General features: G+C 38.4%; 1 protein-coding gene across 1 annotated transcript in view; it reads right to left on the bottom strand.

The window, feature by feature from the left end:
* The window catches only part of zanl (zonadhesin, like), a 43,667-nt gene extending 23,944 nt beyond the window's left edge, over window positions 1-19,723 (bottom strand). The window contains exons 1-44 of the mRNA XM_044097899.1: window positions 19,649-19,723; window positions 18,361-18,386; window positions 16,786-16,932; window positions 16,403-16,668; window positions 16,106-16,190; window positions 15,755-15,907; window positions 15,377-15,541; window positions 15,193-15,293; window positions 14,829-14,907; window positions 13,866-14,066; window positions 13,573-13,766; window positions 13,306-13,447; window positions 12,887-13,131; window positions 12,487-12,635; window positions 12,152-12,280; window positions 11,785-11,923; window positions 11,413-11,554; window positions 10,642-10,838; window positions 10,368-10,503; window positions 10,154-10,207; window positions 9,852-10,045; window positions 9,587-9,728; window positions 9,168-9,412; window positions 8,763-8,911; window positions 8,428-8,556; window positions 8,061-8,199; window positions 7,689-7,830; window positions 6,916-7,112; window positions 6,642-6,777; window positions 6,428-6,481; window positions 6,135-6,328; window positions 5,870-6,011; window positions 5,451-5,695; window positions 5,046-5,194; window positions 4,711-4,839; window positions 4,344-4,482; window positions 3,972-4,113; window positions 3,199-3,395; window positions 2,928-3,060; window positions 1,735-1,979; window positions 1,330-1,478; window positions 995-1,123; window positions 628-766; window positions 256-397 (exon numbers count right to left, since the gene is read on the bottom strand). Coding sequence (XP_043953834.1) covers window positions 256-397; window positions 628-766; window positions 995-1,123; window positions 1,330-1,478; window positions 1,735-1,979; window positions 2,928-3,060; window positions 3,199-3,395; window positions 3,972-4,113; window positions 4,344-4,482; window positions 4,711-4,839; window positions 5,046-5,194; window positions 5,451-5,695; window positions 5,870-6,011; window positions 6,135-6,328; window positions 6,428-6,481; window positions 6,642-6,777; window positions 6,916-7,112; window positions 7,689-7,830; window positions 8,061-8,199; window positions 8,428-8,556; window positions 8,763-8,911; window positions 9,168-9,412; window positions 9,587-9,728; window positions 9,852-10,045; window positions 10,154-10,207; window positions 10,368-10,503; window positions 10,642-10,838; window positions 11,413-11,554; window positions 11,785-11,923; window positions 12,152-12,280; window positions 12,487-12,635; window positions 12,887-13,131; window positions 13,306-13,447; window positions 13,573-13,766; window positions 13,866-14,066; window positions 14,829-14,907; window positions 15,193-15,293; window positions 15,377-15,541; window positions 15,755-15,907; window positions 16,106-16,190; window positions 16,403-16,668; window positions 16,786-16,932; window positions 18,361-18,386; window positions 19,649-19,719 — 6,622 coding nt within the window. The 5' untranslated portion in view covers window positions 19,720-19,723. The remainder of the gene's footprint in view (window positions 1-255; window positions 398-627; window positions 767-994; window positions 1,124-1,329; window positions 1,479-1,734; window positions 1,980-2,927; window positions 3,061-3,198; window positions 3,396-3,971; window positions 4,114-4,343; window positions 4,483-4,710; window positions 4,840-5,045; window positions 5,195-5,450; window positions 5,696-5,869; window positions 6,012-6,134; window positions 6,329-6,427; window positions 6,482-6,641; window positions 6,778-6,915; window positions 7,113-7,688; window positions 7,831-8,060; window positions 8,200-8,427; window positions 8,557-8,762; window positions 8,912-9,167; window positions 9,413-9,586; window positions 9,729-9,851; window positions 10,046-10,153; window positions 10,208-10,367; window positions 10,504-10,641; window positions 10,839-11,412; window positions 11,555-11,784; window positions 11,924-12,151; window positions 12,281-12,486; window positions 12,636-12,886; window positions 13,132-13,305; window positions 13,448-13,572; window positions 13,767-13,865; window positions 14,067-14,828; window positions 14,908-15,192; window positions 15,294-15,376; window positions 15,542-15,754; window positions 15,908-16,105; window positions 16,191-16,402; window positions 16,669-16,785; window positions 16,933-18,360; window positions 18,387-19,648) is intronic.
* Window positions 19,724-21,372: the final 1,649 nt, after the last annotated feature.

Raw genomic sequence — 21,372 nt, forward strand, 5'->3', positions numbered from 1 at the left:
CCATCATGTTATAAAACTGCAGCCTAATGAAAACTGGACAGTGTCCACTGAAAATTAAAACCTATCAAGTGATGATCAATACTAATCGTATTGATCATCTGATCATACTAATCGTATTGATCATCTGATGGAGTCCTTGGTGAAATCCATTTTGTAGGAACTATTTTTAGCTCATCAGTATTTTAGCTGATTATTATAAACCACCACAGCCTTCATTCTAACCTCCATCTAGTCGTTCACAGCTTCAATACTCACGACAAAAAGTTTCATTCCTCCAGGCTCCAATGGCGACTCCACGGTCCTGGCACTCAGTGACATAGGCCTCAATAGCTTCACACAGAATGGGTCTGGCTCCATCCAGTTCACACAAGTCAAACACACAGTCCCTGAAGTAATTCTGTAAATAAACAATTCATTTGCTGAGTTACAATACTAATGGAGTCTCTGATCTAATCTGAAATGTGTCACAGAAAGCAGCAGAAACCATTCAGTCACCAAAGGACTCAGTTTGACTATGAAGAGTTCCTCATAAATGACATTGTTTTAGAAAGCTGTTATAAACTCTGGTCTTTACAACATCAGTAAAGCTGCCTGGCAGATAAAATGTTCCTACTAGCCTCCACATACGTTTGGGTTGACTTTGGGGTGGCATGCAGCGAAGGGGCCGTTTTTATCCAGCAGGATGCCACAGTATCCAGAGCTCTCATAAAGTTCCTCCTCTTCTTGATCACATCCAGGAATGGTGGTGTTAGGTTTCTGATTACACCTGTCAATGTGAGTTGGGTTCATCAATTAGTGTTCATTATGCTAATTGTACTGAACTAAATTCACTGAATCAGTCATACAGAATCTAAAAAAAGATGAATTCATCTGAATAGGTTTAATGATTGATTTGAAAATTCATTCACTTTCTTTCGAAATTAGATCTACATATATTTAATGAATCAATGTTTTGTTGCTATTCAGGATCTGTTCTTATTTGTCCAATACTCACTGTGGATCAATGTTCCAGCTGTGACCAAAGTCATTTGGATTGCTTGTCAAGGATCCATCTGGTTTACGGAAGTCGTCTTTAGTGTTTCCATTGTAATCTCCACACAGTCCACACAGTTTGTCCTCATAGCTGTAGTTCACAGAAAATACCTGGTTAATACTTCTGTAGTTCTGTTAGCCAGTTTAAAGTTTCCCCAGAAATATTTGTGGCTTTTTGTCTCAATGTCTTATGATGTCTTTGAATTTGAGAAATATGAACCATAAACTGTCTCTGCTTCACTAGAAGAGCAGAAGAAAAGACAGCAAAGGTTTATAGGAAGTGATGTCATCACTCACTCCTTGATCACTTTGATGTCCATGAAGTGGTTTCCATCATAGCGAACAGTTAAGCCAAAGTTTGTGGACACGGTGTAATGTATTCCTGACTTGAAGACAGAGACACCAGGGGATGGACTCACTGGAAGGTTTACATTGGTCCCATTCACCTGGATGGAAAAAGCAGGAGTGGAAAAACATGAAGAACCATTTTATGAAACAGGAAATGATGTCACTAAAACAAAGAAGCAATTTTTTAATTAACAAAATGAAAACCTTAAACGTAGTAAATAAAATATAAACTACACAGTCAGAAGCAAAAGTTTCATAAATCTCCAAAGATAATCCAGATGTTCAGAGCAGCTGTGATGACAAAGCTGACTAATCAACAAGTCTAATTTCTAACTTTCTGCCAGTATTTCCTACCTGCACAGTTCCACCTTTGAGAATGGAGATCTTCATCTTGTACACATATACATGTACAGCCTTGACATAGGAGATGGTGGGCCTGTTGTATCGGTGTTCGTTGTCTGCATGGACCTCAAAGTACGGCAGACTTGTGGTGTTGCAAGGTGAAGACATCAGATAGCTGCAGTTGCCCATGAAGTTGTATTTGCGTTTGTCGAATGTTGTGTAGTGAGGATCTCCAGATGCTATGCATGTTGATGTACCTGGAGGAAAGGAAAACTACAAGCTGCACATCATACAATTCTTAGAAGGGCTTTCTGATAGATAAGCAATTTGTACTAAATATTGTAATTCATGAAACTTTCTTCTGTTACATGATTGAGAGCTAAAGAGTTGTTGAAAATGAAAATATTTGCAGCTTGCTGAGGCATCATTACCTTTAGGATAGCAGCTAGAAACCCCATCAACCTCTCGACACTCTTCAGTTGGATCACAGGAGTTATCAACACATTCAAAAGTGTAGTTCCCCAAACAGCGACACAACTTTGAACATCCATCTCCTGATACTAGCTCACCAGGCTGAAAGAAGAAGAAAAACAAGAGATCAGTAACAGACATCAACTGGAGGAGCAGAGACATGACTTGTGTCTTATTTGTTGTCTTTTTAAAATTAGATACATGATCTCATCCAAATGTAATCTGACCTCATAATAGTTCTTGTCATCATCCAAGCAGCCACATTTATCCAGAGGAACACACTTTCGTCCCTTGAAGACAAATCCAGGTTTGCAGAAGCATCCACTGATGCAGGAGCCAGAACAGTTGGTGGAAGGTTCCATGCATGTAGGGATACAAGCTGGACCACAATCTATGTACTCTGCATTAGGTGGACACGGTTCTGTTCACAGAAACAGGAAAACAGTTGATGAAAACATTTGTAATGAGAATATAAATGGATTAAATCATTTTAGCGAAAATATTTAAATGTGTATCATACTTGGAGGTGTAGTTGGACGAGGAGTTGGTGGTTTAGTTGGTGGAGGAGTTGGTTCTGTTCACATAAAAATAATAACTCATGAAAACAGCAGATGAAAACATTTGTGATGAGATTCTGAAATCAAATCAACTAGAATAATTGTTGGTTTTGGTGCAGGTTGACTAGATGTTCTTGTGGTAACTGTTCTCTTTACTTTGACAGAAGGTAAACTTACTAGGATAGCAGCCCAACTCTCCATGCACTTTGCACTCGTGCATCGGGGGACACTCTGACGCCACACAGGAAACAAATGGAGCATTACACTTGCACTTCAGTTGACAGTCGTCCACATAGAACTCCTCTCCAGGCTGAAACAAACACAAAGTAGCTCAAAATCTCACACAGCAAAACGGTGGAAACAGAAGCTGGTTTTATCTTAGCTAATGTTCATTTAACAAAGACAAATGTCTGTTTCCTGTATGGACAGTGGCTTGAAGACCAATTACCTCATAATACTGGCCATTTGTGTGATTGCAGCCACAGGTATTACTTGGGACACACTTGCCAGCACTTAGCACATAACCAGGATCACACACACACGCCTCAGAACACGGTCCGCCACAGGAGGAAGGTTTTCCAGAGCACGTCTCCTGACAGGGGTCAGCACAGGGCTCATAGTGGCTGTTACTGCTGCAGTTCAATGCTAAGAGAAAAGAGTCAAAGGTCAATTATAGGGGCAGAAATGCAGTTGTTATATTTTTATAAATAGTGGCTGTTAGCCAGGTAGCTTTGAAGCTAACTATGTTCATGTATAATCTGGGTTAATCTCACAGATTCAGATTGAACAAAACATCGTTAGGATGAAAACAAGTCAGTTTTCTGTTTAGACAGAGAATCTAAAAACTCCAAAAAAATGAAAAAGTTGAACCTAAGAGCTGAAAGAGAAACTGTAATTGTGGTTAAATTACCTTAAAACTCAGAAATAAACAGAAAAGATAATGGATTATTTTTATGAAGTCATTTGGATCTAGAATGCCCTAAAACATCTCCATCATGTTACAAAACTGCAGTCTAATGAAAACTGGACAAAGTGTCCACTGAAAATGAAAACCTATCAAGTGATGATCAATACTAATTGTATTGATCATCTGATGGAGTCTTTGGTGAAATCCATTTTGTAGGAACTATTTTTAGCTCATCAGTATTTTAGCTGATTATTATAAACCACCACAGCCTTCATTCTAACCTCCATCTAGTCGTTCACAGCTTCAATACTCACGACAAAAAGTTTCATTCCTCCAGGCTCCAATGGCGACTCCACGGTCCTGGCACTCAGTGACATAGGCCTCAATAGCTTCACACAGAATGGGTCTGGCTCCATCCAGTTCACACAAGTCAAACACACAGTCCCTGAAGTAATTCTGTAAATAAACAATTCATTTGCTGAGTTACAATACTAATGGAGTCTCTGATCTAATCTGAAATGTGTCACAGAAAGCAGCAGAAACCATTCAGTCACCAAAGGACTCAGTTTGACTATGAAGAGTTCCTCATAAATGACATTGTTTTAGAAAGCTGTTATAATCTCTGGTCTTTACAACATCAGTAAAGCTGCCTGGCAGATAAAATGTTCCTACTAGCCTCCACATACGTTTGGGTTGACTTTGGGGTGGCATGCAGCGAAGGGGCCGTTTTTATCCAGCAGGATGCCACAGTATCCAGAGCTCTCATAAAGTTCCTCCTCTTCTTGATCACATCCAGGAATGGTGGTGTTAGGTTTCTGATTACACCTGTCAATGCGAGTTGGGTTCATCAATTAGTGTTCATTATGCTAATTGTACTGAACTAAATTCACTGAATCAGTCATACAGAATCTAAAAGAAGATGAATTCATCTGAATAGGTTTATTGTTTAATTTGAAAATTCATTGACTTTCCTTTGAAATTAGATCTACATATATTTAATGAAACAAGGTTTTGTTGCTTTTCAGGATCTGTTCTTATTTGTCCAATACTCACTGTGGATCAATGTTCCAGCTGTGACCAAAGTCATTTGGATTGCTTGTCAAGGATCCATCTGGTTTACGGAAGTCGTCTTTAGTGTTTCCATTGTAATCTCCACACAGTCCACACAGTTTGTCCTCATAGCTGTAGTTCACAGAAAATACCTGGTTAATACTTCTGTAGTTCTGTTAGCCAGTTTAAAGTTTACCCAGAAATATTTTTGGGTTTTTGTCTCAATGTCTTATGATGTCTTTGAATTTGAGAAATATAAACCATAAACTGTCTCTGCTTCACTAGAAGAGCAGAAGAAAAGACAGCATAGGTTAATAGGAAGTGATGTCATCACTCACTCCTTGATCACTTTGATGTCCATGAAGTGGTTTCCATCATAGCGAACAGTTAAGCCAAAGTTTGTGGACACGGTGTAATGTATTCCTGACTTGAAGACAGAGACACCAGGGGATGGACTCACTGGAAGGTTTACATTGGTCCCATTCACCTGGATGGAAAAAGCAGGAGTGGAAAAACATGAAGAACCATTTTATGAAACAGGAAATGATGTCACTAAAAGAAAGAAACAATTTCTTAATTACCAAAATGAAAACATTAAACGTAGTAAATAAAATATAAACTACACAGTCAGAAGGAAAAGTTTCATAAATCTCCAAAGATAATCCAGATGTTCAGAGCAGCTGTGATGACAAAGCTGACTAATCAACAAGTCTAATTTCTAACTTTCTGCCAGTATTTCCTACCTGCACAGTTCCACCTTTGAGAATGGAGATCTTCATCTTGTACACATATACATGTACAGCCTTGACATAGGAGATGGTGGGCCTGTTGTATCGGTGTTCGTTGTCTGCATGGACCTCAAAGTACGGCAGACTTGTGGTGTTGCAAGGTGAAGACATCAGATAGCTGCAGTTGCCCATGAAGTTGTATTTGCGTTTGTCGAAGGTTGTGTAGTGAGGATCTCCAGATGCTATGCATGTTGATGTACCTGGAGGAAAGGAAAACTACAAGCTACACATCATACAGTTCTTAGCAGGGCTTTCTGATAGATAAGAAGTTTGTACTAAATATTGTAATTCATGAAACTTTCTTCTGTTACATGATTGAGAGCTAAACAGTTGTTGAAAATGAAAATATTTGCAGCTTGCTGAGGCATCATTACCTTTAGGATAGCAGCTAGAAACCCCATCAACCTCTCGACACTCTTCAGTTGGATCACAGGAGTTATCAACACATTCAAAAGTGTAGTTCCCCAAACAGCGACACAACTTTGAACATCCATCTCCTGATACTAGCTCACCAGGCTGAAAGAAGAAGAAAAACAAGAGATCAGTAACAGACCTCACCTGGAGGAGCAGAGACATGACTTGGGTCTTATTTGTTCTTTTTTAAATTAGATACATGATCTCATCCAAATGTAATCTGACCTCATAATAGTTCTTGTCATCATCCAAGCAGCCACATTTATCCAGAGGAACACACTTTCGTCCCTTGAAGACAAATCCAGGTTTGCAGAAGCATCCACTGATGCAGGAGCCAGAACAGTTGGTGGAAGGTTCCATGCATGTAGGGATACAAGCTGGACCACAATCTATGTACTCTGCATTAGGTGGACACGGTTCTGTTCACAGAAACAGGAAAACAGTTGATGAAAACATTTGTAATGAGAATATAAATGGATTAAATCATTTTAGCGAAAATATTTAAATGTGTATCATACTTGGAGGTGTAGTTGGACGAGGAGTTGGTGGTTTAGTTGGTGGAGGAGTTGGTTCTGTTCACATAAAAATAATAACTCATGAAAACAGCAGATGAAAACATTTGTGATGAGATTCTGAAATCAAATCAACTAGAATAATTGTTGGTTTTGGTGCAGGTTGACTAGATGTTCTTGTGGTAACTGTTCTCTTTACTTTGACAGAAGGTAAACTTACTAGGATAGCAGCCCAACTCTCCATCCTGCACTTTGCACTCGTGCATCGGGGGACACTCTGACGCCACACAGGAAACAAATGGAGCATTACACTTGCACTTCAGTTGACAGTCGTCCACATAGAACTCCTCTCCAGGCTGAAACAAACACAAAGTAGCTCAAAATCTCACACAGCAAAACTGTGGAAACAGCAGCTGGTTTTATCTAAGCTAATGTTCATTTAACAAAGACAAATGTCTGTTTCCTGTATGGACAGTGGCTTGAAGACCAATTACCTCATAATACTGGCCATTTGTGTGATTGCAGCCACAGGTATTACTTGGGACACACTTGCCAGCACTTAGCACATAACCAGGATCACACACACACGCCTCAGAACACGGTCCGCCACAGGAGGAAGGTTTTCCAGAGCACGTCTCCTGACAGGGGTCAGCACAGGGCTCATAGTGGCTGTTACTGCTGCAGTTCAATGCTAAGAGAAAAGAGTCAAAGGTCAATTATAGGGACAGAAATGCAGTTGTTATATTTTTATAAATAGTGGCTGTTAGCCAGGTAGCTTTGAAGCTAACTATGTTCATATATAATCTGGGTTAATCTCACAGATTCAGATTGAACAAAACATCGTTAGGATGAAAACAAGTCAGTTTTCTGTTTAGACAGAGAATCTAAAATCTCCAAAAAAATGAAAAAGTTGAACCTAAGAGCTGAAAGATAAACTGTAATTGTGGTTAAATTACCTTAAAGCCCAGAAATAAACAGAAAAAATAATGGATTATTTTCATGAAGTCATTTGGATCTAGAATGCCCTAAAACATCTGCATCATGTTATAAAACTGCAGTCTAATGCAAACTGGACAAAGTGTCCACTGAAAATGAAAACCTATCAAGTGATGATCAATAATAATCGTATTGATCATCTGATGGACTCTTTGGTGAAATCCATTTTGTAGGAACTATTTTTACCTCATCAGTATTTTAGCTGATTATTATAAACCACCACAGCCTTCATTCTAACCCCCATCTAGTCGTTCACAGCTTCAATACTCACGACAAAAAGTTTCATTCCTCCAGGCTCCAATGGCGACTCCACGGTCCTGGCACTCAGTGACATAGGCCTCAATAGCTTCACACAGAATGGGTCTGGCTCCATCCAGTTCACACAAGTCAAACACACAGTCCCTGAAGTAATTCTGTAAATAAACAATTCATTTGCTGAGTTACAATACTAATGGAGTCTCTGATCTAATCTGAAATGTGTCACAGAAAGCAGCAGAAACCATTCAGTCACCAAAGGACTCAGTTTGACTATGAAGAGTTCCTCATAAATGACATTGTTTTAGAAAGCTGTTATAATCTCTGGTCTTTACAACATCAGTAAAGCTGCCTGGCAGATAAAATGTTCCTACTAGCCTCCACATACGTTTGGGTTGACTTTGGGGTGGCATGCAGCGAAGGGGCCGTTTTTATCCAGCAGGATGCCACAGTATCCAGAGCTCTCATAAAGTTCCTCCTCTTCTTGATCACATCCAGGAATGGTGGTGTTAGGTTTCTGATTACACCTGTCAATGCGAGTTGGGTTCATCAATTAGTGTTCATTATGCTAATTGTACTGAACTAAATTCACTGAATCAGTCATACAGAATCTAAAAGAAGATGAATTCATCTGAATAGGTTTATTGTTTAATTTGAAAATTCATTGACTTTCCTTTGAAATTAGATCTACATATATTTAATGAATCAATGTTTTGTTGCTTTTCAGGATCTGTTCTTATTTGTCCAATACTCACTGTGGATCAATGTTCCAGCTGTGACCAAAGTCATTTGGATTGCTTGTCAAGGATCCATCTGGTTTACGGAAGTCGTCTTTAGTGTTTCCATTGTAATCTCCACACAGTCCACACAGTTTGTCCTCATAGCTGTAGTTCACAGAAAATACCTGGTTAATACTTCTGTAGTTCTGTTAGCCAGTTTAAAGTTTCCCCAGAAATATTTGTGGCTTTTTGTCTCAATGTCTTATGATGTCTTTGAATTTGAGAAATATGAACCATAAACTGTCTCTGCTTCACTAGAAGAGCAGAAGAAAAGACAGCATAGATTAATAGGAAGTGATGTCATCACTCACTCCTTGATCACTTTGATGTCCATGAAGTGGTTTCCATCATAGCGAACAGTTAAGCCAAAGTTTGTGGACACGGTGTAATGTATTCCTGACTTGAAGACAGAGACACCAGGGGATGGACTCACTGGAAGGTTTACATTGGTCCCATTCACCTGGATGGAAAAAGCAGGAGTGGAAAAACATGAAGAACCATTTTATGAAACAGGAAATTATGTCACTAAAACAAAGAAGCAATTTTTTAATTAACAAAATGAAAACATTAAACGTAGTAAATAAAATATAAACTACACAGTCAGAAGCAAAAGTTTCATAAATCTCCAAAGATAATCCAGATGTTCAGAGCAGCTGTGATGACAAAACTGACTAATCAACAAGTCTAATTTCTAACTTTCTCCCAGTATTTCCTACCTGCACAGTTCCACCTTTGAGAATGGAGATCTTCATCTTGTACACATATACATGTACAGCCTTGACATAGGAGATGGTGGGCCTGTTGTATCGGTGTTCGTTGTCTGCATGGACCTCAAAGTACGGCAGACTTGTGGTGTTGCAAGGTGAAGACATCAGATAGCTGCAGTTGCCCATGAAGTTGTATTTGTGTTTGTCGAATGTTGTGTAGTGAGGATCTCCAGATGCTATGCATGTTGATGTACCTAGAGGAAAGGAAAACTACAAGCTACACATCATACAATTCTTAGAAGGGCTTTCTGATAGATAAGCAGTTTGTACTAAATATTGTAATTCATGAAACTTTCTTCTGTTACATGATTGAGAGCTAAACAGTTGTTGAAAATTAAAATATTTGCATCTTACTGAGGCATCATTACCTTTAGGATAGCAGCTAGAAACCCCATCAACCTCTCGACACTCTTCAGTTGGATCACAGGAGTTATCAACACATTCAAAAGTGTAGTTCCCCAAACAGCGACACAACTTTGAACATCCATCTCCTGATACTAGCTCACCAGGCTGAAAGAAGAAGAAAAACAAGAGATCAGTAACAGACCTCACCTGGAGGAGCAGAGACATGACTTGGGTCTTATTTGTTCTTTTTTAAATTAGATACATGATCTCATCCAAATGTAATCTGACCTCATAATAGTTCTTGTCATCATCCAAGCAGCCACATTTATCCAGAGGAACACACTTTCGTCCCTTGAAGACAAATCCAGGTTTGCAGAAGCATCCACTGATGCAGGAGCCAGAACAGTTGGTGGAAGGTTCCATGCATGTAGGGATACAAGCTGGACCACAATCTATGTACTCTGCATTAGGTGGACACGGTTCTGTTCACAGAAACAGGAAAACAGTAGATGAAAACATTTGTAATGAGACTGTAAATGGATTAAATCATTTTTGTGAAAATTTTGAAAAATTTCAAATGTGTATCATACTTGGAGGTGTAGTTGGACGAGGAGTTGGTGGTTTAGTTGGTGGAGGAGTTGGTTCTGTTCACATAAAAATAATAACTCATGAAAACAGCAGATGAAAACATTTGTGATGAGATTCTGAAATCAAATCAACTAGAATAATTGTTGGTTTTGGTGCAGGTTGACTAGATGTTCTTGTGGTAACTGTTCTCTTTACTTTGACAGAAGGTAAACTTACTAGGATAGCAGCCCAACTCTCCATCCTGCACTTTGCACTCGTGCATCGGGGGACACTCTGATGCCACACAGGAAACAAATGGAGCATTACACTTGCACTTCAGTTGACAGTCGTCCACATAGAACTCCTCTCCAGGCTGAAACAAACACAAAGTAGCTCAAAATCTCCCACAGCAAAACTGTGGAAACAGCAGCTGGTTTTATCTTAGCTAATGTTCAATTAACAAAGACAAATGTCTGTTTTCTATATGAACAGTGGCTTGAAGACCAATTACCTCATAATACTGGCCATTTGTGTGATTGCAGCCACAGGTATTACTTGGGACACACTTGCCAGCACTTAGCACATAACCAGGATCACACACACACGCCTCAGAACACGGTCCGCCACAGGAGGAAGGTTTTCCAGAGCACGTCTCCTGACAGGGGTCAGCACAGGGCTCATAGTGGCTGTTACTGCTGCAGTTCAATGCTAAGAGAACAGAGTCAAAGTCAATTATAGGGACAGAAATGCAGTTGTTATATTTTTATAAATAGTGGCTGTTAGCCAGGTAGCTTTGAAGCTAACTATGTTCATATATAATCTGGGTTAATCTCACAGATTCAGATTGAACAAAACATCTTTAAGAAGAAAACAAGTCAGTTTTCTGTTTAGACAGAGAATCTAAAAACTCCAAAAAAATGAAAAAGTTGAACCTAAGAGCTGAAAGAGAAACTGTAATTGTGGTTAAATTACCTTAAAACTCAGAAATAAACAGAAAAGATAATGGATTATTTTTATGAAGTCATTTGGATCTAGAATGCCCTAAAACATCTCCATCATGTTATAAAACTGCAGCCTAATGCAAACTGGACAAAGTGTCCACTGAATATCAAACCTTTCAAGTGATGATCAATAATAATCGTATTGATCATATGATGGAATCTTTGGTTAAATCCATTTTGTCTGAACTATTTTTAGCTCATCAGTATTTTAGCTGATTATTATAAACCACCACAGCCTTCATTCTAACCTCCATCTAGTCGTTCACAGCTTCAATACTCACGACAAAAAGTTTCATTCCTCCAGGCTCCAATGGCGACTCCACGGTCCTGGCACTCAGTGACATAGGCCTCAATAGCTTCACACAGAATGGGTCTGGCTCCATCCAGTTCACACAAGTCAAACACACAGTCCCTGAAGTAATTCTGTAAATAAACAATTCATTTGCTGAGTTACAATACTAATGGAGTCTCTGATCTAATCTGAAATGTGTCACAGAAAGCAGCAGCAACCATTCAGTCACCAAAGGACTCAGTTTGACTATGAAGAGTTCCTCATAAATGACATTGTTTTACTAAACTGTTATAATCTCTGGTCTTTACAACATCAGTAAAGCTGCCTGGCAGATAAAATGTTCCTACTAGCCTCCACATACGTTTGGGTTGACTTTGGGGTGGCATGCAGCGAAGGGGCCGTTTTTATCCAGCAGGATGCCACAGTATCCAGAGCTCTCATAAAGTTCCTCCTCTTCTTGATCACATCCAGGAATGGTGGTGTTAGGTTTCTGATTACACCTGTCAATGCGAGTTGGGTTCATCAATTAGTGTTCATTATGCTAATTGTACTGAACTAAATTCACTGAATCAGTCATACAGAATCTAAAAGAAGATGAATTCATCTGAATAGGTTTAATGATTGATTTGAAAATTTATTCACTTTCTTTCGAAATTACATCTACATATATTTAATGAATCAATGTTTTGTTGCTTTTCAGGATCTGTTCTTATTTGTCCAATACTCACTGTGGATCAATGTTCCAGCTGTGACCAAAGTCATTTGGATTGCTTGTCAAGGATCCATCTGGTTTACGGAAGTCGTCTTTAGTGTTTCCATTGTAATCTCCACACAGTCCACACAGTTTGTCCTCATAGCTGTAGTTCACAGAAAATACCTGGTTAATACTTCTGTAGTTCTGTTAGCCAGTTTAAAGTTTCCCCAGAAATATTTTTGGGTTTTTGTCTCAATGTCTTATGATGTCTTTGAATTTGAGAAATATGAACCATAAACTGTCTCTGCTTCACTAGAAGAGCAGAAGAAAAGACAGCATAGATTAATAGGAAGTGATGTCATCACTCACTCCTTGATCACTTTGATGTCCATGAAGTGGTTTCCATCATAGCGAACAGTTAAGCCAAAGTTTGTGGACACGGTGTAATGTATTCCTGACTTGAAGACAGAGACACCAGGGGATGGACTCACTGGAAGGTTTACATTGGTCCCATTCACCTGGATGGAAAAAGCAGGAGTGGAAAAACATGAAGAACCATTTTATGAAACAGGAAATGATGTCACTAAAACACAGCAAATGATTTTTTCAATTACCAAAATGAAAACCTTAAAAATAGTAAATAAAATATACTTTCAGAAGCAAAAGTTTCATAAATCTCCAAAGATAATCCAGATGTTCAGAGCAGCTGTGATGACAAAGCTGACTAATCAACAAGTCTAATTTCTAACTTTCTGCCAGTATTTCCTACCTGCACAGTTCCACCTTTGAGAATGGAGATCTTCATCTTGTACACATATACATGTACAGCCTTGACATAGGAGATGGTGGGCCTGTTGTATCGGTGTTCGTTGTCTGCATGGACCTCAAAGTACGGCAGACTTGTGGTGTTGCAAGGTGAAGACATCAGATAGCTGCAGTTGCCCATGAAGTTGTATTTGCGTTTGTCGAAGGTTGTGTAGTGAGGATCTCCAGATGCTATGCATGTTGATGTACCTAGAGGAAAGGAAAACTACAAGCTACACATCATACAGTTCTTAGCAGGGCTTTCTGATAGATAAGCAGTTTGTACTAAATATTGTAATTCATGAAACTTACTTCTGTTACATGATTGAGAGCTAAACAGTTGTTGAAAATGAAAATAATTGCGGCTTACTGAGGCATCATTACCTTTAGGATAGCAGCTAGAAACCCCATCAACCTCTCGACACTCTTCAGTTGGATCACAGGAGTTATCAACACATTCAAAAGTGTAGTTCCCCAAACAGCGACACAACTTTGAACATCCATCTCCTGATACTAGCTCACCAGGCTGAAAGAAGAAGAAAAACAAGAGATCAGTAACAGACATCACCTGGAGGAGCAGAGACATGACTTGGGTCTTATTTTTTGTCTTTTTTAAATTAGATACATGATCTCATCCAAATGTAATCTGACCTCATAATAGTTCTTGTCATCATCCAAGCAGCCACATTTATCCAGAGGAACACACTTTCGGCCCTTGAAGACAAATCCAGGTTTGCAGAAGCATCCACTGATGCAGGAGCCAGAACAGTTGGTGGAAGGTTCCATGCATGTAGGGATACAAGCTGGACCACAATCTATGTACTCTGCATTAGGTGGACACGGTTCTGTTCACAGAAACAGGAAAACAGTAGATGAAAACATTTGCAATGAGAATATAAATGGATTAAATCATTTTAGCGAAAATATTTAAATGTGTATCATACTTGGTGGTGTTGTTGGTCTTGGAGTTGGTGGTTTGGGTGTAGTTGGTCTTGGAGTTGGTGGTTTGGGTGTTGTTGGTCTTGGAGTTGGTGGTTTTTGTGTAGTTGGTCTAGGAGTTGGTGGTTTGGGTGTTGTTGGTCTTGGAGTTGGTGGTTTTTGTGTAGTTGGTCTTGGAGTTGGTGGTTTGGGTGTTGTTGGCTGAGCTAAATTTAAGAAAGGGAATTTCTTATAAATTAATTTTATTGTTTAAATTTTTTATTACGTAAAGATGGTTCATGTACAATCAGGAAGTAATTTTAAAAAACAAACAAAAAAATCAAACAATCTATATTTCTTTTAATGTTTTATTGTCTCCATCTGACAGTGAACCAACAGGAAAGATGTCAATGAGAGGACTTGCAGAAAAATTTATTAGGCCAAGTCTCAACCCTCGATGTCCTGACTAAGGTCTCCTCACGTGGGCCATCCTCAACCCTTGTGCCACCACAGCACCCCAAGCCCTTTTATACGTAAAGCAAACAGCAACGCATTGTCAACATTGCGGCAGCTAACAAGGTCAGGAAAAACTTTTAATCAAGAGAATAAAAATAGCAAGGGAGGGGCTTTGACAACCGTAATATGCATATGTGATATTGATTTCATCATGTTTTTGTTCAGTGACACAAAAAGGCGGTGATATATTAGCTAATAGCGCTGGTAGCTAATCTCCCATAGCTGTCACTCATTAATGATGGCAAAATACACATCAAGCCTAAAACATAATACTGTAATGGACTGAATGTTCCGCTTCTTTGTGTGGGAAATGTTTTTGGTGTTGAATCCTGATACGTGGCATTGTTATGAGTTGCTATGGCAACAAGTCTGAGCTTTTCTTCTACACTTGTGGATCATATTGTACATACACAAATCTCATTGTACGCTTTGTGAATCTTTATGAGACTAATTTATCTCCATAAATTCCTTACCGGTGCAGGACTTGATGCATACAGCATCAACAGCAACATCAGTCTGCGGTGTTTCACCGTACTTGCCAACAATTACAAACTGAAAAGAAATCAAAACAAGAAATCTTACATACTTCCTCATGTAGCAGTTTTTCAACCCAATTCAGATTGAGCAAAACTTTAAAATGGGTTTCCTATCCAGTCATAATTCCACATGAAGAGCTTTTGTTTTTATTTGCACATTTTGTAAAGTATCATGTTAAATTGTCGGGGCAGTACCTTTGGCATGCAGTCATTATCCAGTCTTTTTAAATCTAGCAGACTGATTCAGGGTCCTGATCATACACATACAAGAATAAAGAACTAATTACTTCCATGAATTTACCTGAATGTTCCCAGTTCCCTTCAGGCGAACCTCTGCAGGTTTCCAGCCCTGACCCTGGTTACCCGTGACAGTAAATACTGGGTTTCCAAGGTTTCCACCTGCTAAAAAAATAAATAGATAGGAAACAAACTAAGTAAGTATGGCAAAGTTATCACTGTAACATTAGATGAATCTATAATTTTACCTCTGATGGCATGGACACGGATTTCCATGGTTGTGCTGGTGCCATACAGGTAGTAATGAAAGCTGAGTTCCAAACATCCAGAGGTGAATGGAATCACAGGACTCCTGAGTTGAGAACTCTCTCCAGGGATAGCCTCAGAAGAATCCAGCAACATGTATTCTCCTACTGCACACATATACAAACAATTGGGCAATTTTACATCGACTATTGTGGAATTTTGTCTTAAATTTTTACATAAAGACTTAAGACTTCCATTTGTAATGACTAACTGTAACACAAGTTGTCTGTTTGGTAAGAACTACGCAAAACACCTTTTTATTCATTTAGCATAAGTTTTTGTTACACGATGATTGAAAACCAGACACACAGTCTCCTTACATCCAGGTTTTGAGAAGTCATCATCAGGTCCGGTGCCTTCTGTCTCTGTTGGCCCAGAATATTGAAAAAAACCGTACAGAAGTGGATTGTCGTTGTGAACTGTCCACCGACACAGATTGCCCGGAGTGTCAAAGTCACATTCAAAGTCACAAGCTGTAGAGAAAAAACCAAGGGACATGATCATTTACCTTTTCAAATAAGATTATGGGTAATGTGCTAATTAGATTTAGGTTAAGAGTTACAGGTGGGTATGGAGTGGATAGAGATAGGATTCAGCACAAATAGGGTTAGATGACAATAATCATTGGAAATAAATGTAAAAGGAATACGAGCTTGTGTGTCAGAACTCACCATCACATCCTCCCTCAGTAATCACTATGTTGTCCAGAGCTGAGTCACAGAATGAAGTGAGGCCTCTTTGAGCCTCAAACACAATCTGTGCATGGACAAACAAATAACTATCATTGATAACATGAAATCATATGTTTCATTGTCATAATGTTATGATGAAATCATTTCTGCCTTTTATAACTGGCATGTAAAATTAGATGTGTGGAAGTCATTTTAAAAAAGAATGTCTATTCTTTTCTTTCACCGACATGTTTGTCCTGAATAAAAGAGTATCTGTAGTAATCTGGAGGCACTCACAGTAACACTCTCACTGCTTGCTTTGGACACGGTGATAGAATCTCCCAACCAGGACGGACTCTGAATGCCTGTCTTTTTCCAGACCTCGTTCTCACCGGCGGATGTTTTTGACAGAACCTTCAACACGTTGTTTGCGTCGGATCCATACATGTAGTACCGGAAATGAACACAGATCTTAGATGCTGGTGAGGAGATGACGGGGCTCAGCAGACGAGCTTTTTGTCCATTGGCCACATTGTCACACTCATGGTAGATATAATAACCGTCTGAAAAACAGAAGCACAAAAGGACAACTTAAAGTCTCATGGAGGTTTCCCTTCTTGAATTTTAAATTAAGCCTCTCAATTGTTGGACATTACAGAACCAAGAGTATTTATACTTACTTCCATCAGGGTAGTCTCCAGGGGGGCCGGTGCCAGGTGTCGGTGTTGAACCTTTATGTCGGGTCCAGTCACTGTTATCTGAGGCGTCCTGAGTGAAGCTGCAGAATGGCTCACTATCCCGATTAAAGTCACATGAGGTAAGCACAGCTGTGAAGAGACATGACAGATACACATGGATCCATTTTTTTACTGCTGCTTATCTACAGCTGTAGATAAGCCCTTCCTCACCAGGAAGGCCAGCTTTATGCTAGGATAACCCAGTGTCTCCCACCCCATGTGTGAAACTATTGCTCAACTGGAGAGCTCCTTAAGTGACAGACCGATTCATCCTAGACGCACTAAGAACAGATCCTTCATCCCAGCAGCTGCTGGGCTCCAGAACCAGAACCATCACAGCTCCCAGTAAAATCAAAAGGCTTTTACATCCTTGCTGGTATTTGCACAGCAGTAGAAATGTTGATTCATTTGAATCAACATTTCTACTGGGATTGCATATCGGTTTGTCTGCTCTACTTTTCATTTTTATATACTGTAAATAGTATGCTGTCTTTTTAATGGACAAATACAAATGCACATTATATACATTTATATCAAAAAATCTTTGTAGGTTGCACATTCCTTGGATCAGAATTCACTCTGACTGATAAATGAACAGTATTTTTTATCTTATAAGCTTTTACAGTGTATAATTAGTGTTGCTATTTTTTAGATATATGTTTTTAACTCTGATTTTTTTTTATGTGAACCTGAATACCTTAATGCTGCTGTTACACCTGAATTTCCTCTAGATTATTCTATTCTATTCTATTCTATTCTATTCTATTCTATTCTATTCTATTCTATTCTATTCTATTCTATTCTATTCTATTACTGCAGGTCAGTTGTTTATTTTGTGTCATAGGTTCCTTGCAGACTTAGGTTTCACAAAAACCCAAATGGACTCCTATAGACTGCTCTAAATGCTTCACTCTTGACACCATTCAACAAGCCGTTCTGACAAACCAGTAAATCGGTAGGGAAATTGGGGTTTAGTGCCTTGCCCCTGGGACACTGGCATGTGTCAGGAGGATATTGGAATCAAACATACAACCTTTCTGTTCATTGGGCCGCATTGAGTCTAACTATTTATGTTTTTGGAGGGTAGGAGGAAGCTGAGGTCCCTGGAGAAAACTCAAGCATGGAGAGGAAAACATTTAGACTCCAGACAGGAAGGCCCTGTCCACGACTGAAACCCACCTACAGCAAATCAACAGTTAGAAAAACATACAAAATAATTCCACTGTTAAAAATAATTAATATTTCAGAGTCTTGATGTCAGAATGTATGTTTGCTTTCCTTTGAATGTTTGGACTACTCTAACAAAAGAAGGCAGGGTGAAAAAGTTGAAGATAAGAAGCAATAAATAGATAAAGCCTATGACATTCCCAAGGACACTGAGGTGCTGCAGATGCAAAGTATCACAAGCTGCGACACGTATCTGTGGTCATTTATCACCAAAGATGCAAAGGTAAAATTGGAAAACCTTTTATACTTGACACTTTGTAAGAAACAACAGGAAAATCAAAGGCAACGTACCATCTTCTCTTTGGTTTCTCTGCAGGCTGTAAAAGAAAGAAAAAATAAAGAATAATCTCATGTAAAGTCTTAAATATTATTATGGATTTTCAGTGTTTTTCTAGGAATCAGCAGCCTGTTGGGTAAGACTGGTTCAAACCATGTAGCATGTCCCTGAGCTGGAAACAATCCCACACTGTAAAACATTTGAGCCGCATTTAGTTGTGTCTGCTATCTTCTGCTCTACAAGTCAAATAAATTTAGTGAGTTTTAGATTTTGATCCCAAATGGGTGAGTTTGTGAAAGATAAACTTACAGCAGTAAGTTGTGTTAACTTTTTATTAATTTTGTCAAACCTCCAAGAGTTGAATATGCTAGTTTTTAGGCTAGCACTTAAAAAACTGGAAGAAAAAAAAAAGACAGGAGTGGGAACGATTTCTTAGTTAGCTTAGCGGCATGTTTTTGTGTCCTTTGTAGCACCGTGAGTGAGATGGAAGTGTGTTACATTGATGTGACTCTTAAGGCAAGTATCTATTTTAATGGAACTAAAGGTTTGCAAAGCTTGACTATAATGTTCTGTTCATACTGAATGTTTTTGAACATTTTGTTGTAATATTTAATAAAATCTATTATCAGATCAGAAGTTTTGTTCATGCAACTAGAAACCAGAACTTAAATTATTCTAAAGTAAAATAAGTAGATATTTTAAGATGATATTGTGAGTAAAAAAAAAAAAAAATGCCTAATGTGTGCTCTTTAGCTTAGTGAGGACAATTTTTTTCTTGCATATTGTGAAAGAATTATCGAAATCGCAACATTAAGTTAAAACTCACAATTTAAGACTAGTGAACTTAAAAAAAAAATCAGTGTTTACACATATTATCTCGTTATTAAATCAACTTCATGAACTTTAATTTCTGAGTTAAAACAAAAACAATTTTCTTGTTGACTTAAATGACATTTTCAAGGCAGAAGGTGGACTTTTATTTTCAAGTCAAACCGCCTTCAAATGTTTTTACAGTGCATTAACAATTTTAAAAACTAAAAATGGCTGAAGTCAAATCCTACATGTCACTGCACCATATAAATAAATATAAATAATATAGATATTATAAAATAACCACTCCAAAGGAGTTAAAAAAAAAGTGAATTATAGACCAGACATTAGAAGATTTGGGAAAACAAAATAGTTAAATATCTTTTTAAATATGACATTTATTAGGCAATAAATATTATTATTGCAATAATCATTACATGTGGTTACTTCTGAAAATGTGATGATTTATGTTTTTTGATGCGGATAACTAACCTTTGTTGTGCCTTTCGTGCCGTGCATCCACACACCCATAAGAGCAAAACCAGAAACTTGAATCTTTCCATGATGACCAGCATAAGAAGACAGAGTGTCTGATGTGGGGAGTATATATAGAGGAAGAGAAAGTCTAAACCAACACGTGGAGCTGAGTATGGCTGGCTGGGTGGTGCAGAGGCTGAATAACTGTACATGATGTTGCAAAATGGGTAAATGAGTAACTGTGAGTGATAGGGGCAGGGTGTGTTCCCTTTGGGTTTGAATTTTGTGTGAGTTAGTTGATGACCTTGCTGAATGTTCACGAGCAGGGTGGGGATGCCCATCAAGTGCTATTCACAATGAGAATGTGTACTGTAAAAGTTCTGATTGTGTAATAAAAAGGATACTTTGATCCCAGGAACACCTTTTTCCTGTCTGAAAATTGTATTTCTCAGTACGTAATCTCAGGCTTTTTTTTTTTTAAGAGTAAGATTTTGCTGCGGTGATATTTTTGTCCTGTCAAAATCAAACATTTTACAGCTAAAGTATAATTCCTCTACTGTCGAATTCTTCTTAATCGGCTTAATACAGATTGGGACACAGAGAATGAAGCATACATGAGGATTAGATTGAGCCTCTCTGAACTGACTTCTTCCACTTCTATTACTGATCCCAGTGGAATATTGTGAGAAGACCAGAACCACATTCAGCCACACAGCTTAAACTGACTTGGAGTTATAGAACCGGCTTCAGAAGGCGGTGGCGATCAATGAGTAATGGCGTGGTTTCATGCTGAGAGGAAGCTGCAGATCTGATGTTTGTCATAAGGTGGTTGATGGAGAACTACAGAGAAATAGAAGTGTCTCTGTGGATGAAGGGATGACAGGAAGATAAGCCGACACAGAAACAATACGACTGGCCGACAGAAACCGTCTGAGGCTTCTGCAGGTTCTCTGCAAGGACAGGGAGACAGTAGTGAGGTGTGTGAGAGATCTGTTCAAGGGTCAGCTATCCGTACTGTTACGTTCAATAAATCAGAACATTCGTAGGTTTGGTTTTGGCAGATTAAAAATATGTTTGGAAAACAGCAACCTTCAAGCACACTTTTTTGTTAAGCCCAAATTTCTGTTCTAAATTTTTTTTTCATGGGTCTGATTAAATATTATTATTATTATTATTATTATTATTATTATTATTATTATTATTATTATTATTATTATTATTATTATTATTATTATTTACACACGCACACACACGTACATATCTCTTTATCACATAAATTACTTTATTATTTATTTATTTTGTATTTCTGTATTAGATTTCTTAATCTGGGACCTGAGTCTGAATTTTATACCACAAACAAGCAAAGGTTTTTTTTAATTGTCATACCAGACAATTAAAAAAAACCTTCAATCCTTTATATTCTCATTTTAACAGAAATAAAGGCTTCAAAAAGGGACATCGGTCTGTGGGGAATTGATCACTGAGTTGAGTTACTAGAATAAATAAACTTTTTATGCTCTCATTTTTTAAATGGGTCCGTACATCAGGGATCAGATAATCAAGATGTTCAGCATGCAGCTTCCAGTTAGGAGGAAATTAGAAAAACCACACAAACGATTCATGGATGATAAATGAAGGAGGACGATAAAGACGACTAATGTGACGGAGGAGGAAGGGTGAGATGAAGCATTATGGGAACCCTAAAGGGCCACAACACCTCATTTTCATCACATTGAATG

Source organism: Gambusia affinis, linkage group LG18 (genome assembly GCF_019740435.1).
Source record: "Gambusia affinis linkage group LG18, SWU_Gaff_1.0, whole genome shotgun sequence".
In the NCBI taxonomy this organism is placed as follows: domain Eukaryota; kingdom Metazoa; phylum Chordata; class Actinopteri; order Cyprinodontiformes; family Poeciliidae; genus Gambusia; species Gambusia affinis.